The following is a 24,132-nucleotide window of genomic DNA, read 5'->3' on the forward strand; positions in this document are numbered from 1 at the left end:
TTTCCTACACACAAACTATGAGGGAGAAGAAAGTGACATGAAAAATAAATCCCATTCACAACCATGCCTCAGAAAATCAAGTACCTAGGAATCAGCCTAACTAAGGATGTAAAAATCCTGTACAAAGAAAACTACAGGGGCTGGAGAGATAGCACAGTAGGTAGGGCGTTTGCCTTGCACGCGGCCGACCTGGGTTCGATTCCCAGCATCCCACATGGTCTCCTGAGCACCGCCAGGAGTAACTCCTGAGTGCAGAGCCCGGAGTAACCCCTGTGCATTGCCAGGTGTGACCCAAAAAAGCAAAAACAAACAAACAAAAAAAAAAAGAAAACTACAAAACACTACTTCAGGGAAAAAAAAAAAAGAGGACACAAGGAAATGGAAAGATATCCCCTGCTCATGGATTGGGAGAATTAACATTGTCAAAATGGCAATACTCCCCAAAGCATTGTACAAATTCAATGCGATCCCTATAAGGATACCCATGACATTCTTCAAAGAAATGGAGCAAACACTCCTGAAATTCATAGGGAACAACAAGCCTCCAAGAATAGCTAAAGCAACTCTTGTGAAAGAGAAAATGGGAGGAATCAACTTCCCCAACTTCAAACTCTACCACAAAGCAGTAATAATTAAAACAGCATGGTACTTGCACAAAGGCAGAGCCGCAGATCAATGGAAAAGGGCTGAATATACTGACACTCTCTCCCCAAATATATGATCAGCTAATCTTGGATAAGGGAGCAAGAAATGTGAAGTGAAGCAAGGAAAGCCTCTTTAACAAATTGTGCTGGCAAAACTGGACAGCTACATGCAAAAAAATGGGCTCAGATCTCTACCTAACACAGTGTACAAAAGTAAGATCAAAATGGATTAAAGACCTCAACATCAGACTGGAATCCATAGGGAACATTGAAGACAAAGTTGGCAAAACCCTCCACGACTATGAAGCAAACAGTATCTTCAAAGATGACACGCTACTGGCCAAGCAAGTGAAAACAGAGACAAATGGGAGTATCTTAAAAACTAAGAAGCTTCCACACCTCAAAAGAAACTGACCAAAATACAAAGACAGTCTACAGAATGGGAAAGGGCATTCACCCAATACCCATCCGGTAAGGGGTTGATATCAGGGATATACAAAGCACTGGTTGAACTCCGCAAGAAGAAAACATCCAACCCCAACAAAAAATGGGGTGACGAAATGAACAGAAACTTTCTCAAAGAAGAAATCTGAAAGGCTAAAAGGCACATGAAAAAATGCTCTACATCACTAATCATCAAGGAGATGCAGATCAAAATAACATGAGATATCATCTCACGCCACAGAGACTGGCCCACATCCAAAAGAACAAAAAGCAACCGGTGTTGGCGCAGATGTGGCAAGAAAGGGACCCTCTGGGGGCTGGAGCGATAGCACAGCAGGTAGGGTGTTTGCCTTGCACGCAGCCAACATGGCCAACACAGATTCGATTCCCAGCATCCCATATGGTCCCCCGAGCACCGCCAGGAGCAATTCCTGAGTGCATGAGCCAGGAGTAACCCCTGAGCATCGCTGGGTATGACCCAAAAAGCAAAAAAAAAAAAGGGACCCTCCACTGCTGATAAGAATGTCGACTGGTTCAGCCCTTTTGGAAAACAGTATGGATGATTCTCAAAAAATTAGGAATTGAGCTCCCATTTGACCCAGCAATACCACTCCTGGGAAAATATCCTGGAGAGACAAAAAAGTATAGTCAAAATGTGCACTTGTATGTTCATTGTTGCACTGTTCACAATAGTCAAAATTTAGAAAAAACCGGAGTGCCCAAGAACAGATGACTGGTTAAAGAAACTTTGGTACATCTACACAATGGAATACTATGCAGTTGTTAGAAAAGATGGGCCCTCCCGTTGATCGTCGATTTGCTCGAGCGGGCCCAGTAAGTCATGAAATTTACATATAAGTGATTCTACATGGAAAGTATCATGCTAAGTGAAATGAGCCAGAAAGAGAGGGACAGACATAGAAAGACTGCACTCATCTGGGGAATATAAATAGAATGAGGACGAGCACCCAAGAATAGTTGAGATATGTACCAGGAAATCTGCTCTACAGCTTGGAAGCCAGCAGCACATGATGGGGGAAAAGGCAGCGCAGATAGAGAAGGGAACCCCAAGTAAAGGATGTTTGGAGGATTCACCTGGGATGTGAGATGCGTGCTGAAAGTAGACTATAGACCGAACATGATGGCCACTCAAAACCTCTATTGCAAACCACAACACCCTAAAGGAAAGAGAGAGCAAAAGGGAATGCCCTGCCACAGAGGCGGGGTGGGGTTGGGGTGGGGGGGTGGGAGGGCTCCTAGGATCATTGGTGGAGAAGAATGAGCACTGGTGGAGAGATGGGTACTCAATCATTGTATAACTGAAACCTAAGCACGAAAGTTTGTAAGTCTACAACAGTACCTCATGGTGTTTCACTAGTAAAAATAAAATAAAATAAAATAAAATAACGCCTGCCCCAGTTTATCCTTGACATCCCTATCTTACTTACACTAATTTTTGCTATGAGTAGATTCTGCCTATCTTGAAGCAAATTCATCAACGTTTTTATCTTTTTCCCCTCAGATTTTATCTTTATGGCCTCTAGCACTTTTGTAAAACTTAAAGCAAGTGAAATGTTCATATGTTGTTAGCAACAATATAAGCCAGTACAGTTACTAAGGAAAATTGGCAATATATGCTAACATTGCTATTAAAATTTTAAATAAAATTATATAAATACACACACACGCTCACACACACACACACACACACACACACACACAGAGTCTAGAGAAACAGCTCAAAGGACTGGAATCTCTGCACAAGAGGCCCAGCTTTGTCAGCACCTCTGACTCCTACTGGGAAGGACCCCAGAGCACAAAGGCAGGAGTAGCTCCTAAATGCCATGGGTGTGGCCAAAAACCCAACCCCCACAGCAAAAAATAAGAAGAAAATATATCCCATGAACCAACAGTTCTTAGTTACAATTAGGAAATGAGAGCTTGTGCTCACCACGCATTTACAAAAAGTTTTATGCATTTGACAAGTTATGTAAACAATCAAAATCTCCTATAGTAGCATAGTAGAATAGATAAAATGTGGCACAGATATAATACTACACACAATTTAATACACCAGCACAACAATTTGCTCGTTTTGTTTTGAAGAGGGGTACACTCTTTGGTGCTCAGGCCTTACTCCCCGCTCTCTGCTCAGGGATCACTCCTGGTGAGGATGAAATGACCAGTTAGGGCTAGAGCACAGGTTGGCTGCATGCAAGACAAGTACCCCTACCTACTGTATTCCAGCCATCAGCATAGCAATTTGTGTTAAGACACATCCAAGCATAGTTCGGTCCAAGTGTTAAACCACCCCCTGCTACTGCCCCCAGTGTCCACAGATTTTTTTTTTTTTAAGAAAGACACTGCTGCAAGCAACAAACAAAGCTCGTGGCCTAAATAAAGGTAATGGAGTACACAAATCTGGCTGAGCTAAATACAAGACCTGCCACAAGCTTTATTTGAAAATCAAAAGTAGTTACCACAAAGATAGTAGTGAGTACAGCGCCTGCCTTGCACACAGCGGACCTGGGTTCAATTACCAGAACCTCAATTCCTGGAGTGATCCCTGAGTGCAGAGCCAGCAGAAAGCCCTGAGCACTGCCAGGTGTGGCCCAAAAACTGGAAGAGAAAAAAATGTCGTTCCAGGCCAGGGAACAGTTCAAAGGGTTGGAGCATTTGCCTGGTTAGTGGGGACTTCAGGTTCAACCCCAGGCACCACCAGGGCCGAGTGTCCTTTTACCCCACAAAAGGAGGATATTCTGAAAACTAGGGCCCAGGGACCAGAGACATAGTATAGCCGGGAGGGCACTTGCCTTGCACGCAGCCAACCTGGGTTCAATCCCAAGCATCCCATATGGCCTGAGTACTGCCAGGGACAATCCCCTAGCACAGAACCAAAAGTAACCCCTGAGAATACTGATGTTACCCCCCCCAAAAAAAAAACACCCCACCAGGGGCCTAGAAGATGCCTCTGGGGCTTAAAGCAGCTGCCTGACAAACATGAGGTACAGCTCTCCAGTGCTACCACATGTGACAGGACAATGCTGGCAACCTAAATGTCCTAATGTCTAGGATTCCAGGTGACGAGGAACATAAAAGATGCTCCTAAAACTTCTTCACCATTACCACATGGCCAAAAGTGACTGGAAAATGATCCATTTTAAGACATCTCAATTTCAGAAATTGCTGTCTATGAATTAGAGGAGATATCAACATCTTTCTGACAGTTCTCATTTCCAAAGGCAAGTTATGATTCAGTATTTACTTCTATGTTCCTCAGCAATGTTTTAGAAGTTTCTTAGATTATCCTTCACCTTCCCATGTTGACCTTCCTTCAGAAATATTAAGGGGCCAGGTTAACTGCATCCAACAGACTTTCCTGGATGTAGTTAACCTGGACTCAACCCCCCTCCCCACATATGGTCCCCTGAGCACTGCCTGGAATGATCCCCAAGAATAAGCCCTGAGCACCACCAGGTGGGCCCCAAACAAAACAAAAATTTAAGAAGGGTAAAACCTGTACTTAGATATTCATATGGCATTACTGAGGGGAAAAAAACTAAAAAGAACAAAACCTCATGTAAAGATAATGATGTTTGTGCTGGAGAGGCCCAAGCTGTCCAAATGTCCTTCCTCTGTGAGGTAAAAGGACACAACCCAGTGGTGCCTGTGGGGTCTGAGGCTGAACCTAGAGCTCCCGCACACCAGGCACATGCTCCAAAGGGAGGGCACTGGCCTTGCACGCAGCTGACCCGGGCCCGATCCCAGATCCCATATGGTCCACCGAGCTGTATGCAGAGCCAGGAGTGGGTGTAGCCAAAAACCAAAACAAAAAAAAATAATAAAGTTCTGTACTGAAAGACAACAATACAGATATTTCAATTATCCACACACTCAATACCATCCCAAAGTCACAAGCTGCTCTAAAATGTATGTGCAAATTGTAAGGGATCAAAAATAATTAATACTTAATTCTATCATATATCAAATTTTCCCACCGCCCCTGTCTTATTTTGTTGTTGTTTTAGTGTTACTCCTGTAGTGGGTTTAGTGCTGGGGTTGTTAGCGACAGCATTCACAGAACTGTGTCAAGGATCAAATCCTATGGAAGTCCTTTGAGCCAACTCCTTGGTCCCCAGACACCAAAACTTTTACTCTTGCACCCCTACAAATTACCAAAATACTGAGGAGCTGCTTTTGGTTTGGGGGCCACATCCAGCAGGGCTCAGGGCTTATTCCTAGCTCTAGGCTCAGGAACACACATCACAGGGCTCGGGTACCATGTGCGGTGCTGGGAATCAAACCCTGGTCTGCCCATCTGCAAGGCAAGCACATTACCTACTGCAGTGGGCCTCCAGCCCCAGAGCTTTAATTTTTCTAAGTTGATTTATTCGTTACATTTGAAATCAAACACCAACAATGAAAACATTCATTTAAAAATAATAGGAACCCCATTTTACAAATTACCAAATAGCCTGTTTGTGGCTTTGGGGGCCACACCTGGCAGTGCCAGGTACTGGAAGCCTCCACACCTGACCTCCACAAAATCTCCTCAAACTCTGCTTGCACTCCCAGCCTCCCAGGTGAGGTTAATCTCAGAAGCCTGACGTCTCTGGAGCCTTTCTATAAGGGAGGCAAACGCCTGTCCTCTCCAGGTAGGTCCTGAGAGTCTCTATACCAGAATTCCACCATTACAGGTTGGCAAGTTCCCCATCTCCCGAACTATATGGCTACACACACTCATCAAATCTCACACTGTCATACCTCCTTATTACTGGGTGAAGATGGGCGGGGAAGGAAAAGGGTGACTTCCGGCCTCATCCTCGAGTTAGCCAAGGGAGCTAATCACAAAGATTCACCCTCCGCTCAGCAGCAGCACTGCAAACACAAAGGGGAAGATGTGACTGGGGAAATAGAGCCGGTAAGGCACTTGCCTCGCACGCAGCCAACCAAGGTTCGACTGGTCCACCAAGCTCCAACAGGAGTGATTCCTGAGTGCAGAGCCAGCAGGAACCCCTGGGCATCACCAGGTGTGGCCTAAGAACCAAAAGAAAAAAAAAGAAAAAGAAAGAAAAGAAACAGAAAAAGAGGAAGATATGTATAAAAACTCTTAAGTTCAATGAGTGAAAACAGTAACACAGAAGGCTCAATCTGTACAACATGCTCTGTAAATCCCCAAAGGATGACTTAACTTACACCACAATGAAGATGACTAATGAGCCCAAAGAAATGATGGCACAGGTAGTCAGCAAAGTACAGTAAAGTATGAAGAAGCAAAAATGAGAAAACTACAATTAGAAATAACAGAAATGAAAAGGTTGGTAATATTAAAAACGCAACAGAAAATCTGAGCATCAGAATGACAACAAATAAATAACAACAGCCGAAGAAAGAATTTGAGGAGCTCCAAGAAGAGATAGATGATACTTCTAGAAAACAAAGGAGCAGAAAGACTGAAAAAGAATGAAAAGTACACCGGAGTACAATGGGATGAATTTAAAAGGAACAATGTAAGAATCATCAGAGTCCCTGAAGACAAAGACAAATTGATGAATCAATAGTTAAAGAAATTACAGCTAAGAATTTCCCAGAGTTGCAGAGAGCAGGATCTGAGATCCAAGAGGCCAGAAGAATCTGGGGAAAATAGACACATGAAGAAAAACTCCAAAACACATTATAATCAAAATGACAAGATCTAAAGGTAGATACAGAATACTGAAAGCAGCAAGACCAGAAAGGGGAACAAACATACAAGAAAAGCCCACAAGATTCATAGGGCACTGGGGCCAGAGAGACAGTACAGTGTTAGATAAGGTGCTTGCCCAGCGTGCAGCCAACCCAGGTTCAATCCCAGCATCCCATATGGTCTCCTGAGCTCTGCCAGGAGTGGTTCCTGAGTGCAGAGCAGGAGTAATCCCTACAGATGACTGTCTCCAACCCTCCCTCCCCCACCCCCCAAAAAAAAATTCACAGCAGATCTACAAGCCAGAAGAGATATGGCACAAAAATGTAATTAAATGAACATCTCACCAAGAATACGCTATCCAAGTAGATCATCATTCATCTATGAAAGAATGATACAAAGCTTCAGGAGCAGACAACAGTTTAGGGAATTCAAAGCCTTGAAACCGGTTTTGCAAGAAGCATAAAGGGAGCTTGCTTAAGAGATAGACAAACTTCTCAGCACTCAATACTGAGTATGCCATTCATGCATGACACATTACTAGGTTAAGGAAGGTTGCCCTCTAGACCACTACAACAATGATAGAGGGAAGTGGTCACTGTGGATGAGGACTGGGTGCTGACAGGGGGTAAAATGATAAGTATGATACTCCATCAGTAACAGTATTGTAAACCACAATGCCTAAAAAGGAAAAAGAAAAGGGGTACCTGCCACTGAAGCAGGCTGGGGGTGGAAGGACTGGAGACCTTGGTGGAGGGAAGTGGCATCGGTGTTGGAACATTGTACACCTGACACTCAATCATGAATACCCATAACTTTGTAATTCATGGTGATTCAATTAAAAAAATCTTTTTAAAGAAAGGCTGTCCTTTACTAGATTATGAAAGGTTTGTTTACTCCTAAGTTGCTAAGGTTTTTATACATTTCAATAACAAATTGTTTCACTTATATTGAATTTCTATGTCTGGTCAGGCATTAGTATACATAGATATTAATTAAAACATTTTACTTATTAATGCAGATATTGAAGCAGCATTTATATTTCCTAACATAAAGTATTTCCTTTCTTAGGATAAAACACACATATTTTCATAGACCTTTTAAGATTTCCCCTTAACATTTTCTTAATTCTCCTTGGGCTGGAGAGAGTTCAGTGATCAGGGTCCTTGCCTTGCTGTGACCAACCTCCACACGGTCCTCCAAGCCATGCCAAGAGTGATCCCTGAGTGCACGGTAAGGAGTAAGCCCTGAGCACCATTTCACTCTTGCTAAATTTTACCCTTGTAGAATTTATCTACTTCATGTAAATTTTTAAATATTAGCACAGTACTTTATACTATTTTTAAAATTTAGATACCCAAAAAAGAAATAATTTTTGAAAAAAAATATTTTATCAAGCTAATTGGGCTGGAGCGATAGCACAGCGGTAGGGCGTTCGCCTTACACGTGGCCAACATGGCCGACCCGAGTTCGATTCCTCCGCCCCTCTCGGAGAGCCCGGCAAGCTACCGAGAGTATTCGATATGCCAGACACAGTAACAACAAAGTCTCCAACGGAGACGTTACTGGGCCCGCTCGAGCAAATCGACGATCAACGGGAGGGCCTTTACCTTTACCTTTTACCTATCAAGCTAATTACAATTTCAGGAGTTTAGCTCTATTCATCTATAAGGCGTGTCACTACCTCCAAAATTAAAAGAGAGAAAGCGATCTTCTATTCGTGGAATTAAAAAAGGAGGAAGGAAACAGCAAATGGTCCAAGTCAACAGAATTAGAGATTTTTGTCTACAAAACTGAGCTTACATGACGGTTACTGACGGTTTGGATACTGACGGTTCTGTAGCAAAGCACTAAAGCACTGGCCTTTGCCTTCAGGAAGTCCTGAGGCAGATCCAAGGTGGGGAGGGGGTGGAGGGAGGTTTGGTGAGTAGAAGAGTAGCACAGTTGATTAGAGATTAGTTTAAGGAAGTCTTTCTTCTGGTGTACTGACAAACCTGAATGTTAGTTACAAAGATTACCATTTCGTAATTGTTACATTTAAAAAATAGGTCCAGTGAGATAATACTGGGGGTAAAAGTGCATGCGCTGCATGAGGCCTACCCCAGTATGATTCCCTGGCACTGCACACGGTCCCCCAGTAACAGCAGGAGTGACCCCTAAGGAGCACCGCCAAGATCCCCGATAAGGCATCCTGAGCACTGCCAGATATAGCCCGGAAACAGACCCAAAAACCCAACACAACTCTACTTCTCATATTTACGTTTGTTGTATCACAACAATTACCAAAAAAGCTGAGAAAAGAAACGGAATTGGACCTCTTGACTGAATTTGCTAAGAGGAAGACTCGTGGAGAAATGAACAAAGACAAGTCCCAGGTCTTCACACAACTACAGGGGTGATGATGTCGGTCCCTGGGACAGGAAAGAGCCCTTTCAGAGGAAGAAGATGCATTGAATCACTTTCAATTTACAGTACTTTTGAGACAGGAAAAGTATTCCAGTGGGCAATTAGAATACGCAGATTTAGAGTTCAAAGGAGAGGTATCATAAGCTAGAGATACCCATAAGTGAAGTCATGGAAAGAGCTATGAAAAGTTTTAAAGGCTAACAAGAAAGTACTGGGGTAATCCTTAATATGTCAACATCTAAAGGGCAGGTAAAGGATAAGTCAGTAAAGAAAATTGAAAAGAAGCCAAGTGGTAGGAGGAAAATCATGAACATATAATGAGTCATTAAGGGAAGAGAATGTCTCATGAGTAATAAGTCAATGCAGAGTTAAAGGAGGATATGGGTTATGCGTAATCCTGAGCAAGCCAGCTTTCACCCCGCCTCTTGGGTTCGCTTGAGACAAGCGAAACCCAAGAGAAAAACTAATGGTTCTAAGAAAGCTTGAAAGCTTTTGTGTGGTCTCTACAAGTAACGGATCAAGGCCTCTCTTTCTTTCGATCAGAAAGAGCAGATTTGAGAGCACTGATTAGGCCCGTGTACTACTGGGCAGAATAAGAATAGCGCAGGCTCACTTTTCTGCTTCTCCATGTGACTGAAGTGGTATGAGAGACCTTCAAGAGAGTTCTCAACTGCCAGAGCCAGGTCCAAGCCTACACCATAGGCAGCAAAGGCCGAAGGCAGATGGCCAAGTGCAAATTAGCAGTCAGCTAGAGCTACAGGGCCCCAAGAACTGACAAGAATGTTTTAGAGCAGGCTTCGCTCACTTCATAAGGGAAAGATCTAGCTGTGTCTGAAAAGTGAGAGGTGATCGAGATACTCATTTCCATAGCCTCTTTCAGTTAGAAACAGAGAAATCTTAACTATATTTGGACAGAGAGATGTGGGGAGGGGGTGTGCGAAAAAAAAATACAGCTTCTGCATAAACACCCAGGCTCATTCCATCTTGTTTCATAGTTTTGGTGTCCAAGTCTTATTCAAGAATAAAACGCCTCCACTTTGGTGAAGCCCATGCCCCCGCTCTCATTCCTTCCCCTCTTACCTAAGTAAATTTTTTCCAATAAAAGCTATTTTGCCTCACCAAAAAAAAGATCAATAAAAATCAAATGCAGGAACTGGAGGGACAGAACATCAAGTGACTGCCTTGCACGTGCTCAACCGGATTCAATTCCTAGCACCACATACAGGCCCCCTGAACACTAATGCTAATGTTCAGGACTGATTCCTGAGCACAGTTGCATGTATGAGATCCCCTCTCCCAACCCCCTCAAAAAGAATAAAATGCAGGAACTTGAGGGACAGTACATGGGGAAGGCACTTACTTGCCTTGCTGGTTCCACTCTGATTCCTGGCACCATATGTGGTCCCCCTGAGCACAGCACCAGGAGTAGCCCTTGAGCACCGCTGGGTGTGAGTGTGGCTCAATGGTACTCATGCCTTGTTACGGGAATGTTACTTGTCTCAGTTCAATCCCTGGTACAAATAAAATAAATGTACAGTATTTTGATTTATTTGCCAGTGCAAATATTTAATATGCATCTGTACCTCAGCGGCCACAGACGTGAAAACAGTGGCTATCAACTAGAGAAAATGCTAATGTTCTCAAATTTCTAGCACCACAAAAATCATGTACAAACAAACAAAACCACAATGGGTATCTAGGTTAAAATTGGATTAGCCGATCCAGAATAGAAAGCTACAATACATTTTTCCTTATGGGAAGATTCAAATGAATGTTGGTTCCTTCCCCATTTATGAATCCAATGCAATTCTAACAAAAAGAACTTTTTATAAATCAAAGTAAAATTAACATGAAATAGCAAATATGCAGAACAGGAAAAAAAAATTTACAAAGAGGCTATTAGCCCTGTAGTAAGCCTCTTAGCCTCTCGTAAACCAAACTTACCATAAAGTAAAGTGTAAAGTGTGCTAAGTGAATTGTGTGGAAATATAAGACAAACATCACTGAGAACACAACAAGAATGTGACAGGGAAATTCTTTTGCCATTTCAAATATGGACAAGTGGAACTGGAGCAACAGTACAACAGGTAAGGCGCTTGCCTTGCAAGCAGCTGACCGGGGTTTGATGCCTGACACCCCACCTCGAGGCCCACCTGGGATGATCCCTGAGCACAGAAAGGTGTGGCTCCCCAACCCCACCAAAATGAGAATGCCAGTGCTAGCAAGGGTACAGGGTTCAGCCTTGTTTTAAGATAATACAAGCACTTGTTTTTGTGCTCAGTGCTGTGTTAAGGCTATATACTGGTGCCCTGGTGAACACCTTTCATTTATACGATAATAGTGAATTAGACAATTATAAAGTAATCCTCATTTTATGGAGGAGGAAACCGAGAGATCAAATTACAGAGGTAAGCTTTCTACCCACATACTCCAGCACTAAAGTGTGTGATCTTGACTATTAACTCAATGCACAGGAGGAAATAAACTCAAATCTTAAAACAGGGTGGAGTTTATGCTACTTTTATTCCCTTATTTTGTCCTGAAACTTTTCACTTTGAAAATATGATTTTTTTTTAAAAAAGTCAAACACACAGCAATAAAAGTCCTTTAATTCCTCTAAATGATGGATGCTAATAACAAAAGAATCTTTGTAGATTATAGTCCAATGACTTAAAAGAAAATTTGGTAGAATATTTCACAACCGTAATTTTATGTAACTGCAATATGAAAACATTAAGGCAGTATTTTTTAACGGAGTATATTAAGAGCTCAAATTAATGGCATTTACAATGTTCTTCAATAAATACAAATTTGAATTAATTTATCTGAGGCAGTCTTAGAAAATCCATTCTGCTTGACAGCACAGTATCAATTCACAGATTATTAGGAACTACAAGTGATAGCTTTCAGGTTTTTAAAAAGGTATTACATGGGTTGGAGAGACAGTACAGGGATTAAAGGCACTTGCATGCATGCTGTTGACCCTAATTCAGTCTCCAGCACAGGATTGCCGAGCACAGCTGGGTGTGGCACAGAGCACCCCCCTCTCCCCTAAAAAGATATGACAAAGGGCCTGGAAGAACAGTGCAGTAGCTCAGAGCACCTGCCTTGCAGGTTTATTGTAGTGAGTTCTATATGCAAGAACACAACCCCAGCAGCCCTGTGTGAGCCTGGCAGCTCTGCTGTCCACAATTCCTGAGGCCACAAGTGATTTCTGGCTGCACCACAGAGTGCATAAGCACCACAAGCAAACAAACAAAAAAGTGATTGGGATGCCCAATGAAAATCACAGTCACAACTTCTGTGCCTCAAATCAGGGTCTGAGTCCCAGTAAGCACGTGTGCAAGCACTCCAACTAAAGCAGTATGAACCAAAGCAAGGGGACCATAGGTAGGAAAGGAACCTAAGTATAAAATCAGGGCCCAGCGCAAAGCTCAGTGGCTTACAATGCCTGTGCACTCCCTGTGTCAGCCCAGTGCTACGCTGTGTGCTAGACACATTCCAGGAAACTACCATTTTGCTTGACCCAGCTATGCTGGCAATGAGCTTCAGCAGCCCAAACCACTTCCAGTCACCATACAGGAGCAAGAGGTTTAATTCAAAGAGACATTTGCCCTCCTATGTTCATTGCAACACTGCTCACAACAGCCCCAAATTGGAAACAACCCAAATATCTTGGGGAAAAAATGAAGGAGATAAACATATACACAAAGTATAGTAAAGATGAAATCATGCACCTGAATGGAACTAGGTGAATGAAGTTCGTAAGAGGGAAAGGGACAAATAATACTGAATCTCTCTGTGTAAGATCAGCGCTACGCCGTGTGCTAAACACATTCCAGGAAACTACCATTTTGCTCGACCCAGCTATGCTGTCAGTGAGCTTCAGCAGCTCAAATATGTGGAATATTTTTTAAAAAAGAATAAAAATACATAGTAAAGGAGTAACAAATGAGTACAGGCAACAGAACCTAAGAATTGACCAACAGAATTGAACTTACCAGGAGCAAGAAATGAGGGTGGAGGAATGGATGGGAGGGGTTCCTGAGATAATGACAGAGGGCATGGGATTAGAATATGAATGAAATCCTATCATTGATAGTACTGTAAATCATGGTGCCTCAAATGAAATTTTAAAATAAGCTAAGTGGATTTTGCAAAAAATAAAATAATAAAAATGTAAAAGGCGATTAAGCATCACAGGCAGAATTACAACCTTGGCAAGTATTGGTGTGAGCACCAGAGTGACACCAGTAAGCCCTACATTCAGAAAGTTCACCAGCACATCTAAAGAGCAAGACCCCTGCAAGCATATATAAGCACCACACTTAAAGGCAAGCACTAAGCCAGCACCATGGCCAACTGTGTGCACACCAGAGCCAGGTATGAGTATGATACACACACACACATCACTCCCCCCCACACACACACCTCAGAGAGTGCTGCAACACAAGGAGAATAAAGTTTTAAATCTAGGGTCACAGAGATAGTATAGCAGATAAGGTGTTCACCTTGCATGTAGCCAACACAGGTTCAAGCCGTGGCACTGCACAGTCCCCAGAGTAGCATGAAATAAGCTCTGAGCACAGCCTGGGTGGCTCAAAATCAAACGAATTAAAATACATTTTTAAAATATGTTAAGGGGCCAGAGAGCTAATACAGCAAGTAGGATGCTTGCCTTGTACATGGCGGACCCAGGTCTAATCCCCAGCTTCCCACAGTCCCCCAAGCACCGCCAGGAGTAATTCCTGAGTGCATAGGCAGGAGTAAGCCCTGAGCATCATCAGGCGTGGCCCAAAAATAAAAAAGAAAAGTTAAATACAAAGCATAAATGTCCATCAATGAATAAAACTACATATAATGAAATACTATTCTACCATACAAAGTAAGGAAAGCCTGCCATTCCAACAATATGAAATAAGCTGCATCAATCAGAGAAAAACAACTACTACATGACTTAGTTCTCGGAATCTAAAATGAAGTAACCGGGTTGGAGATACAGTAGAGTGGATAAGGCACCTGCCTTGCAGCGTGACCCCTGCACCAAATATGGTAACCTGAGCACCAGGAGCAGAGAGTCAATGGGTGCAGCCCTAAAAAGTAAATAAAGCAACCTACAACTATAGAAAAAGATCAGATATGTGTTACCAGAGAACAGACACAGAGAGAGGAATGTGGTCCCAAATACAGGGATGCAATGCACATGGTAACACTATAACTATTAGCTATACAAGAATGTCGATATATAGGTTAGAGAGCAGAACCGAACAATTCTTATCACGAGAAAGCTTTTTGCTTTTCCTTTTTATTACATCCAGACAAGAAGACAGATGTTAACTAGAGCTACTGCAATATTTTCGTTAAGATACGTAAATGACAACCGGGTGGCTCCAGTGACATGCCTTGCAAGCACTACAGGTGAGAGCTCAGCACTGTCCGCAAGCATCACGCACAGTCCCAGCAGCTCTGCTTTCTGGGAACCCCCCAGCACCACAAAAAGTGTGCAATCTCTTGTGCAGAGCCAGGTGTGTGCAAGCACCCTAATTACAAAAATGTACATCCCCTGGCAAGCACCCATAACTAAAGACCGACCGAGACTCTGGCCCAGAGTGCAGCCCCTTGCAAACACTGGAGCCAGAACATGCCTAAGATACCATAAAGATATGAGTGTGAACACAGGGAAGCACATGAGCGAGTACAATAAGTGCATAAACTCCTGGTAGTCACCAAAGCCAAGTATGTAAGTACCACAACCAGATGTGTAAGCACCAAAACCAAGGGCACTGCAACAATAATGAAGAGAAGGTGGTAAAGGCATAGCAAGTAGATTTTTAAAAATTGTAATATGTAACCCAGACTGCAATCCCCTCCAAAAGACTATTAATGCTACCTAAGCATTTTAATACACTTGTCATAAAGTCTCATTGAAATATTTCTAAGCTAAATCCCTAATAACATTAAAGATGTAAATACTTGGTAACTGCAAATAATCTACCCCCAAAAACTTAAATCTTGGGCCAGGAAAAGTTGAAAGGGTTTTAAGAGCATGCCGAAGACCCAAATTCAAATCTCAGCCTCACATATGGTTCCCTAAGCACCAATACGAGTAATTCCTGAACGAGGAGCCAGGAGTAAGTCCTGAGCACTGTTGGATATGACTCCAAAGAACAAAAAGAAAAATAAAAGGGAAAAAATGTAAAATTAAAATTCCCCCCACAATACATATGGTCCGCCCCATCTCCCCAAACACCACCACTCCCTGAGCACAAAGCCAGGAGTAAGCCAATAGTACATCTGGTAAAAGGTAAGGTAAAAGGTAAAGGCCCTCCCGTTGATCGTCGATTTGCACGAGCGGTCCCAGTAACGTCTCCATTGGAGACTTTGTTGTTACTGTGTCTGGCATATCGAATACTCTCGGTAGCTTGCCGGGCTCTCCGAGAGGGGCGGAGGAATCGAACTCGGGTCGGCCATGTTGGCCGCTTGTAAGGCGAACGCCCTACCCGCTGTAAGGTCCCAAAATAATTATGTCAATGAATAAAAGATAAAACAAGTCTTAATATACATACTAATCATGATATTACACATAAGGCAATACATACTACTACTTAAATTTAATGAGTTCCTTAGGTTAATTTAATTTTGCAGAAGAAAACAAGCACTGATCTAAAATTCAAGTATACGCATAAATAACGCAAGAAACTCTTATAAGGATTGTTATCCTGGCAGCATTTTTTAAAAAGTTAAGCAATAAAATTTTTATTGAACAAAGCTTACTTAGAAAGGTGTGGGGAGAGAGAAAGAGGAAATATATATTCAAGTGAGAACACGGACTTTTTTTTTTAAAAGAGAACAAGTTTTCTCCAAGTGGAAAATAAAAAGCCCCGGTAAGACAGTATCTTAGAAATTTTAACTTATTTTTCGCTTGTTTTTCTCAAGTATTCTAAACATATTTTTGCCATAATTTTAAATTATCACAGTAATTTGTGCGCACGAAAAATACTGTATGGAAGATCCAAAGCACACTTCACTTGACCTTCCCAGCAGCACCCCAAAAACTCTAGCACAGTATCACAATCAGAAAACTGACCCAGTAGAAGCCACAGAGCTTATTCTTCACACTCTTCACCAGTTCGACACACTTTGTGGTGAGTGTGTATATGTGTAGATCTAGTTAATTTTGCCACATTTGTAGCTCAGTGTAACTACAATTGAGATAGAGAACTGTTCCACAAGGCTCCTTCGTGATACTCTACCCATACTGTCCCTTTCCCAACTCCTAACTCCTGGTAACCACTCATCTATTCTCAATCTCCGTAATTTTACTTCAAAGAGATTTTAAAACTCTTTTTTTTTTTTTTGCTTTTTGGCGATGCATCACACCTGGCGATGCAAAGGGGTTACTCCTGGCTCTGCACCAGGAATTACTCCTGGCGGTGCTCAGGGGACCATACAGGATGTTGGGAATTGAACCCGGGTCTGTGGCCTGCAAGGCAAATGCCCTACCTGCTGTGCCCCAGCCCCTAAAACTCAATTTTAACACCGAGTTTCTGGGGGCCCAGAGAGATAGTATAGGGGTTAAAACTAGTTTGCCAATCCTGGTTCAATCCCTAGCACTAAAAACAGTTCTAGAGCAAGACCAGGGGTCATTCCTGAGCAGAGCCTCCACCAAAATAAGACAGGAGCCTGAGCGATAGTACAAAGGCTAGGGTACTTGCCTAGCATAAGGCTGTGGCAAGGGCACCAGTTCAATGGTTGCATATGGTCATGGGGCAGCATCAGGAGTGAGCACGGAACCAGGAATAGCCCTTAAGCAAAGCTGAGCATCACTGGATGTGGCCACAAATATGAATATAAATGACTTTTTTTAATTACCTTAAGTAACTCCTTTGAAATAAAGGGCAGTACAGTTCTTATTGCTAGAATTTAGCATGGAGTGCTGGAGATAGCTTAATAGATTGTGCATGCTGGAGGCCCAGTTTTGACTCTTGGGAACACCTGGTTTGGTCATATGAGCACTACCAAGTATGGACCCAAATGTAAAGTAAAGGCCCTCCCGTTGATCATCAATTTGCTTGAGCGGGCCCAGTAACGTCTCCATTGGAGACTTTGTTGTTACTGTGTTTGGCATATCGAGTACGTCACGGGGAGCTTGCCAGGCTCTGCCGTGCGGGCTAGATACTCTCGGTCGCTTGCCAGGCTCTCCGAGAGGGGCGGAGGAATCGAACTCGGGTCGGCCATGTTGGCTGCGTGCAAGGCAAACGCTCTACTGCTGTGCTATCGCTCCAGCCCCTATATAAAAACACAAAACAAAAATTATTAACTCAAAAAAGTTAAATTTCAAGGCCAGAGAAATAGCAAAGGGGTAAGATGTTTACCTTGCACTTGGTGACCCCTGGTTTGATCTGCAGCATCACATGCAGTCCCCGAGCAATGCCACGAGTGACCCCTGAGCACAGACCCAGGGGTACAACCAGAGCACAGCTGTAGGTGTGACCAAGATACTACCTCTCAAAAAAAATTTTTAAGCAAAATTTAATATTATATACATTTGGTTGTATACAGATGTTTGTATTTATAGTGTTTGACGTTTAAATGTTAAAACCAGGGGCCAGGGAGATGGCTCAAATAGTTCCTGTGTGCAAGAGCCCTGGGTTTGGTCCCAGTCGCTGGGAACAACCCACCCACCCCACCCTCAAGAATCTTTGAATCTGAGATCAGCACACTAGACAAGGGGTTACTAATGCTGACTGGCAAGTTGGTGCAAGTTTGCAGCTGAGTTTTCATTAATTTATAAAAAATGAAGAAAAGTAAGAAGAAAATACACCTTAGAACTAAATGAATCAGGGTTGGGAGATGTAACTTAGCAGTCAAGCTCTATGTCACCCAAAAGGAGAGAGAGGACAAAAGGGAATGCCCTGCCACGGGGCGGGGGGCGGGGGGGTATGGGAGAGAATGGGGGTGGGTGGGAGGGCTACTGTGGTGGTGGACAATGGGCACTGGTGGAGGGATGGGTACACGATCACTGTATAATTGAAACCCAAGCACAAAACTTTGTAAGTCTACAACTGTACCTCATGGTGTTTCACTAATAAAATTTTAAAAAAAGAAAAAAAAATTACCTAACAATTCCACGTAAAAAAAAAAAAAAAGTAAAGCTTTATGTGTGTAAGGTTCTAGGTTCAATCACTGCACTGCAAAAAAGCTTACATGATCCAATTTAAGTATCTTTTATTCCAAGATTCCATAATTCCTTTTTCTTTTCCCTTTTGGTTTTTGGGCCACATTCGGCAGTGCTCAGGATTACTCCTGGCTCTGTATTCAGAAATTCCTCCCGGTAGGGCTCACAGACCATACTGGATGCTGGGAACTGACAAGTGAGTGTGCAAGGCAAATGCCTTACTAGCTGTACTATCTCTCCGGGCCCTAGATTCTATAATTTCTGAAATTAATTAAAATACATTTTGTTTTACCATTGACAGTGAGAACTCTTCAGTTTCAGTAGTATAACTTCACACCTCCAAAAATGTGCATAGCACAATATACCCATCACCAACACTCTAATACCATTTTCTACTGACACTCTCCCATCCCCTTTGTTAAACATCTCTCTCATCATCCAAGACTAAGCCTATCTGTGTCATTTTGTTTGTTTTGTGTTGATTCTTCATAGTCCATGAGAAAAATATGCCCTTCTTTTTTGCCTTTTTTTTTTTTAGGGTTGGAGTGATAGCACAGCGGGAAGGGCATTTGCCTTGCACCAGGCCAACACGAGTTAGATTCCTCCATCCCTCTCGAAAAGCCCGGCAAGCTACTGAGAGTATTTCACCCACACAGCAAAGCCTGGCGAGCTACCCTGAGGTATTCAATATGCCAAACACAGTAACAAGTCTCACAATGGAGAAGTTACTGGGCCCCTCGAGGACAGTGCTACAGTTTTTTTTTTTAAGGTCACACCCAGCAATGCACAGGGGTTACTCCTGGCTCATGCAATCAGGAATCACTCCTGGAAGTGTTCGGGGTACCATATGGGATGCTGGGAATCGAACCCGGGTTGGCCGAATGCAAGGCAAACGCCCTACCTGCTGTGCTATCACTCCAGCCCCCCAAAATATTAAATAATATCACTTTTTTAAATAAAGTGATAGTTAACAGTAGCCAGTGGTGTGAGTTACTGTTGCTGTTACTGACTGCACCTGGCAGAAGAACAACAAACTAGCAACTCTACTAACTCTCCCAATTCAGGGGTAAAAATTTCCTTAGATACCACCTCCCAAAACACTGAAGGAATTTACCCACACCTAGCAGACAGACAGACAAGACAGACAAGACAGACAGACAGACACACACACACACACACACACACACACAGAGTGTCTCATTATTTTCCACTTTATTGTTTTGGAGTTAGAATACTTAAGGATTGAGAAATGAGAAATAAATGAATTTTAGCAATTTAAAGATTGGAACCAAGTTCTGGTACAGGACTTCTTTTCTCCAGGATCCTCTTCCTGTGTTAACGTTCCTCAATTCCCTAATCCTACACTCTCAAACCTAAACTCACTTTCTTTTTCCTCTTTTTTTCCCACCAGTGCTTCAGCTTGAATCCAGGACCTCAGAACACATGCAGCGCAAGTCCTCTACCACTGAGCTACATCCCCAGTTCCTCAACGGTTTTAAAACGGCAATCAATCATTAAATCCAATGAAAATTACTGAACTTCAGTAATCTTTTACTTAAAGCCTTTCCTCTGACAAATTTCTATTTCATTCGAGCAACTTCTTTTCATGTCAGTTTACTTTAATTTCCAAGTTTTTACGTTGCCATTTAAGATTTCCAAGTAGTTTATAAACAGGATAACCAAACTCAATACATTTCTTTTAAAATAATTTTATTGTATACATAGGAAATAAATCATATTAGAGCACATTCTTTTCTGTTTTTGGTATTAGAGCATGTTCTTTTCTTTTTCGGAGGGCGGGGGGAAGGGAGGGAGACTGTGGGAGTTGGGGAGAGTCGACCACAACTGGCTGTGCTCAGGGCTTACTTCTTATTCCCTGGCTCTGTGCTCAGGGCTCATTCCTGACAATGCTCGGGGAGCTATCTGTAGTGCCAGGGATTGAACAGAGGTGGGGTGTCAAGCAATGCAAGGAAAGCACCTTAACCTGTGCACTATCTCTAACCCTTGGAGTATGTTCTTTCTTACCTATCTTCCTTTGAAATATTTAAGTATACAGCTACATGTTAAACATTAGGTTCAGTCACAACATACCAATTCACATTTAAGTAAAAAGTAAAGGCCCTCCCGTTGATCATCAATTTGCTCCAGCGGGCCCTGTAACGTCTCCATTGGAGACTTTGTTGTTATTGTGTCTGGCTATAAATGTATCTATTATTTTTTAGTCTTAAATATACTTGTACACATAAAACATACTATCACATGCTAATATTTTGTATTATGCTGCCTTATGAAACAGGAAAGCAGCACAAAAATCTGGATTTTGCTGGAAAACCGGAAATATTTCTAAGACCACACTTGGTTCAAAGACACTCCCATTTAAAAACAATTTAAGAACTAAATCATAGTTTAAATATCCTAAAGCTCTTTCCATATCGGAGGCTAGAAAGGTAGTTAAATTTATTACAAATTGCAACGTTTTCCAAAAATCTAAAGTTACCTATAATTTTCCCTGTATTTCACATCAATTTTTATTTCTTCTTTCTAAAATAGTTCAAATGTACCGCTGAATAATTTTTTTCATTACTAACTCTTTAAACTAACTTTGGGAGCAAGGTACTTTTTAAGTATAACAGTTCTTTTTAATGGAAAGTGAAAATAACATTAAAGTGCTTGCATAAAACACTCTTCATGGTTCTCCAGGGGTATTATTATTAAGCGCATAAAGATAATTTAAAATACCCAACAACAAATGTGAACTTTTTGTCACACTGAGGTGTATTAACTATAAACGCATCTACCATTTTAAACTCTTTAGGTTTAATATACCAATAATGAGTACTTCCCACCAAAAAGCTACAAGATTTTAGTTTATGAACAACTGAGATAAAGAACTTGATCCAAGAAGATGATTAAGTGGAAAAGACGACAGCCTAAAGTTTGTAAATAGTAACAAGACAAACTCCAATAGTAACTTGCTCGTGTACTCACCAATATGTAGGTCAAAATAAAAGAGTAAGCTCTACTACAGTCTACGTAGCAATTTACAAATCAACAGAAGAGTGGAAAAATCTGCTCAAATTCAAACCAAGACATGGAATTCTCTAATAAAATTGGAACCCTATCATCTCATAAGACAATTTTGCTCCTTTTTTTTTAGAAAGAACCCTCTTCAATAGAAAAAAAAAGCGACTGCAGCCTCTTTTCAAAACAGAGCTCCTCTTCCGAAGCAATCTGCCCAGGTGAAGCGAATGGCGCAAACAAACTGTAGCAGCTCAATCAAGGACAACATTTTCTCGAAGCTAAAATTAACGGTTATCCTATACCAATCCCTCCAGTTTGGCAAAGCGTGTCTTTTAAAAAAAAAAAAAAATCCGCCTATGGCAGCCCACGACACTAGCCAACGCTTAGAAGTCACCCTCCTGGACCAAAGAGCACCACCAACACATGACACGTTCGTTAATCTCACTCGAGGGGAGCACAAACTCGACCCGCCGCAGCCCACGCGCGAGGGGGGCAAGCCGAGCCATCGGGGCGGGTCAGCGCGGGGGTCTCCTTCCGAGCCGGGCCCAGCCAAAGCCGCTGCCAGCGCGTGCCGGCCCGCGAATGACACCGAGCCCAGAAGTGCCAATCCTCCCGGAGCGCTCCCGAGTACAAAGAGGCCTGACGCGGAAACACCTGTCCCGGCACCAGGAAGACAGCGGGAAGCGCCGGCCCCGAGCCCACGCCGGCCGCAGCCTCCGGCGCCCGCGCGCCCCGCGACGCGCGCGCGGACCCGGCTCGCCCGGCCCGCGGCCCCCGGACCCACCCGCGCCGAGCCCCTCTCGCCGCCGCTCCGCCCGGCCCAGCCGGCCCGACCGCTCCCGGCGCGCCCCGGCCTCCCGCCCGCACTCTGCCACCTCATCCCTCCCCGCCGCGCTGGCGGCCGCGCCACCTCCGCCCCGGGGGCAGCCCCGGGCCCCCAGCGCGGCCCGCGCCGCGCCGCCCCCAGGCCCGAGAGCCCCCGCCGCGCGCCCCCCGCCCCGCCCCCGCCCCGCTCGGCCGCCGCCGGCCGCTCCCCCCCCCGCCGGGCTACCTGGAGGCGAGCGCGGCGGAGCACTTCACCCAGGGCCCCAGGTCGCAGAGGGCCCGGTGCTCGGGGTCCCGCTCCTTCTCCCGCTCCACGTGGTAGGCGTAGATGGAGAGCAGGATCCCGGCGGCGCACACTGCATACCGGGCCACCCGCTCCCACCGCGGCACCGACACTCTCAGCAGGACGGGCGCCGCCATCTTCCCCCCGCCGCCGCCGCCGCCGCCGCCGCCGCCGCCCTCCGCCTCCACCTCAGCCGCCGCCGCCCGTCGGGGCCCGACCCAGCCGCCGCCGCTACCGCCACCGCCTCCGTCGCCGCCGCCACTGCCGCCGCCGCCGCCGCGCCCCATTGGCCCGACCGCCTCCTCCGGGCCCCGCCCCCACAGGCGCGCGGCCCAACCGCCCCGAAAGGAGAGCGCCCCCAGGGGCGGGTACGGCGCGCGCGAGCGCGGACGGAGGGGCGGGGCGCGCAACCGCCGGGGGCGGGGCCGGGGCGGGGCGGGGCGAGAGGGGCGGGGCCGCGGTCGCGGAGGGTGGGGCCCAGGGGTGGGGCCGATGGGCGGGGCGGGGCGGGGCCGCGCTCCCGAAGGGTGGGGTCCAGGGGGCGGGGCGAGGCCGGAAGGGAGGAGCGGGACTGCGGGCGTGGGGAAGCGCGGGGCGGAGGAGTGGCGCGGTGGGGGGGCTTGTCCCATAGGACAGGGGGGCAGTGAGTAAAATTCAAAATAACACTTGTGCGGGCCGGGGATCCCTTGCCCCCTCCCTCTAAGGGACGTAATTAATTGCTATCCTGCTATCCTTCCCTCCCCCCCCGCCCCCGTCCACCCCTGATGTACCACTTGATGTTTTCTGACTCAATCCAAATTAAATTACCTGATCGTCCCTGTCATCATCTCAAGAGTTTCCTGTATGCCAAGGACAAACTTTTTGTTCACAAATTGCTTGTGAATGCCTTTCTTTGCAAACTGAACTTGAGATGGCTCATTTTTCTATAAACTTTTATAGAAAAATGTAAAATGAACTGAAAAATCAGAACGAAGAAAAAAAAAAGGTGTGTCAGAATAAAAGAAAATATCAGAAAAGAACCTCGAGCATGCCATTATGCTGGTTGGCATAATTATTAAAGGTAAGCCATAATTTTGGCTCTGAGCTCCCTGGCAGCCAAAACTAAAAGGAAAACCTGTGTGTTTATGTCCCTGAAAAGATAAACACCCAATGACTATTGCCAGCATTTCACTGATTGCCGCTTTCTAAGGGATCTTTCAGGAACTTCATATAGTGATTTTGAGTAATAAGCAATATCCTGGTACTAGTTATATCTGTTTGGATAGCAAATGACCCCAGACTTAGCAGCTTAAACCAAAAATAGTGTTTTATTTATTTATTTTTTAAACACAACACCTATTACCTTCCAGTTTCTGTGGCTCAGAAATGCTGGGGACAGGGGGGCTATTTCGCTGTGTTCTCTGCTTTAGGATCTCTCACAAAACTGCAGTTGGGATCAGGCATGTCAGCCCGCTACCAAGGTCACTCACATGATGTTGGCAGGCCTCAGATCCTCCTGGGTTCTTGGCTGGATCCATCAGTTCCTTCCCACTAGCACCTCTCCGTAAGAATCTGTTAGCTTCCTCTAGAGCTAGGCATAAGAGGGGGAAATGGGAGTCCTAAGTCTTCTTTTTTTTTTCCCCCTTTTCTATATCCTAACTTCAGAAGA

The 24,132-nt window shown here is 44.3% G+C and overlaps 1 protein-coding gene across 1 annotated transcript in view; it reads right to left on the reverse strand.

Moving 5' to 3' along the window:
* Positions 1-22,774, reverse strand: part of VKORC1L1 (vitamin K epoxide reductase complex subunit 1 like 1) — a 58,604-nt gene extending 35,830 nt beyond the window's left edge. The window contains exon 1 of the mRNA XM_056137659.1: positions 22,428-22,774. Coding sequence (XP_055993634.1) covers positions 22,428-22,771 — 344 coding nt within the window. The 5' untranslated portion in view covers positions 22,772-22,774. The remainder of the gene's footprint in view (positions 1-22,427) is intronic.
* Positions 22,775-24,132: the final 1,358 nt, after the last annotated feature.

The sequence above is a fragment of the Sorex fumeus genome, unplaced genomic scaffold, assembly GCF_029834395.1.
Source record: "Sorex fumeus unplaced genomic scaffold, SorFum_2.1 ptg000126l, whole genome shotgun sequence".
In the NCBI taxonomy this organism is placed as follows: domain Eukaryota; kingdom Metazoa; phylum Chordata; class Mammalia; order Eulipotyphla; family Soricidae; genus Sorex; species Sorex fumeus.